The following is a 1,669-nucleotide window of genomic DNA, read 5'->3' as shown; positions in this document are numbered from 1 at the left end:
TAGAATATTTTATATATAAAATATCTCAGCACTGGATTAGAAGGGAGCTTTAGGTCGGGTGTGGTGGCTCAGGCTTATAATCCCAGCACTTTGGGAGGCCGAGGTGGGTGGATCACGAGATGAGTTTGAGACCAGCCTGACCAATATGGTGAAACCCCGTTTCTACTAAAAATATAAAAAAAATTAACTGGGTGTGGTGGCACACGCCTGCAATCCCAGTTACTCGGGAGACTGAGGCAGGAGAATCGCTTGAACCAGGAGGTGGAGGTTGCAGTGAGCCAGATCGTGGCACTGCGCTCCAGCCTGGGCCACAGAGCAAGACTCCATGTCCGGAAAAAAAAAAAAAAAAGAGACAGGGTTTTGCTCTGTCACTCAGGCTGGAGTGCAGTGGTGCAATCATAGCTCATTGCAGCCTCAAACTCCTGGGCCTCACTCTCCCAAGTAGTTAGGACTATAGGCATGTACCACCATGCCAGTTTAATTTTTTAAATTTTTTATAGAGATGGCGTCTTGGTTTTTCGTGCAGGCTGCTCTCAAACTCCTGGGCTCAAGCAATCCTCCTGCCTCAGCTTCCCAAAGTGCTGGGATTACAGATGTGAGTCACCACACCCAGCAGACAATTTTTTTTCCGCATATGCACTCAAATAGCAAAATTAAAGACACTGTCAAATGTGAAGGATGGTGCAAAGCTGTTGAGACGACCCCAAAGCATCACATAATACAATACACAGAGTTTGTATTTTGAAAGGAAAGTCTCAATATATGGAAAGTTATTCCAAATTTCACTTATCTTGTGTATTTTCTAAGATCTCCAATTTAGGCCGCATTTTAACAGGTAAGTAGATATCACCTTAGCAAAAGAATAAGGTTTTCCAGAATTGATAAGCAGCCCAAACTCATGATGAAGACAGTGAATGGATCCATTTGCCTATAGGGACAGTACTCTTTATTAGAGCAGTACTAAATAACTTTGCTATTATTATAATTGTCAGCAACAGAGGTTACCTAATATTTTAGAACAGCTTCTAACAGTCTCATTAGAAAAACGTTAGCTTTAATATCATAGATAATAGACACTAGAAAATGGTCATTTTCCAGGGCAATAGTATCATAATCAGAATTGAGAGATTCTGGAGAGAATCGTACCTTTTTCATTTCCACTCTTCTGTCTTGCCATTTCCTGTCTCAGGGCACAGATAGAAGCTTCTCTTACCAAAGCAGAGAGATCTGCGCCCCTACAATAAAATAATAGTGATTTATATTCCTAGATACTGCAAAATCCCAGAAAAAACCCATATAAGTCATATATTAAATAATGAGGAAAGAAAGCGACCAATAAAGATGAGAAATAAATTGATTATGAATCAGTAGGAAAGAGCTCTTAGCTTTTTTTTTTTTTTTTGAGACGGAGTCTCGCTCTGTCGCCCAGGCTGGAGTGCAGTGGCCCGGATCTCAGCTCACTGCAAGCTCCGCCTCCCGGGTCTACACCATTCTCCTGCCTCAGCCTCCCGAGTAGCTGGGACTACAGGCGCCCGCCACCTCGCCCGGCTAGTTTTTTGTATTTTTTTAGTAGAGACGGGGTTTCACCGTGTTAGCCAGGCTAGTCTCGATCTCCTGACCTCGTGATCCGCCCGTCTCGGCCTCCCAAAGTGCTGGGATTACGGGCTTG

General features: G+C 43.4%; 1 protein-coding gene across 5 annotated transcripts in view; it reads right to left on the bottom strand.

The window, feature by feature from the left end:
• Positions 1–570: 570 nt before the first annotated feature.
• NVL (nuclear VCP like) overlaps positions 571–1,669 on the bottom strand; it is a 97,574-nt gene continuing 96,475 nt past the window's right edge. For 2 of the 5 annotated variants that reach the window (XM_031655428.1, XM_031655427.1), the window contains one exon: positions 575–1,235. In XM_031655428.1, the coding sequence (XP_031511288.1) occupies positions 1,152–1,235 (84 nt within the window). In that variant the 3' untranslated portion in view covers positions 575–1,151. Of the gene's footprint in view, positions 1,236–1,669 lie in introns of all 5 variants that reach the window. The other 3 variants (XM_031655423.1, XM_031655426.1, XM_031655418.1) reach the window with 3 other exon arrangements.

The sequence above is a fragment of the Papio anubis genome, chromosome 1 (assembly GCF_008728515.1).
Source record: "Papio anubis isolate 15944 chromosome 1, Panubis1.0, whole genome shotgun sequence".
Taxonomy (NCBI): Eukaryota; Metazoa; Chordata; class Mammalia; order Primates; family Cercopithecidae; genus Papio; species Papio anubis.
The sequence above is the reverse complement of the archived record's forward strand: the minus strand, read 5'-3'. Positions and strand labels throughout refer to the sequence as shown.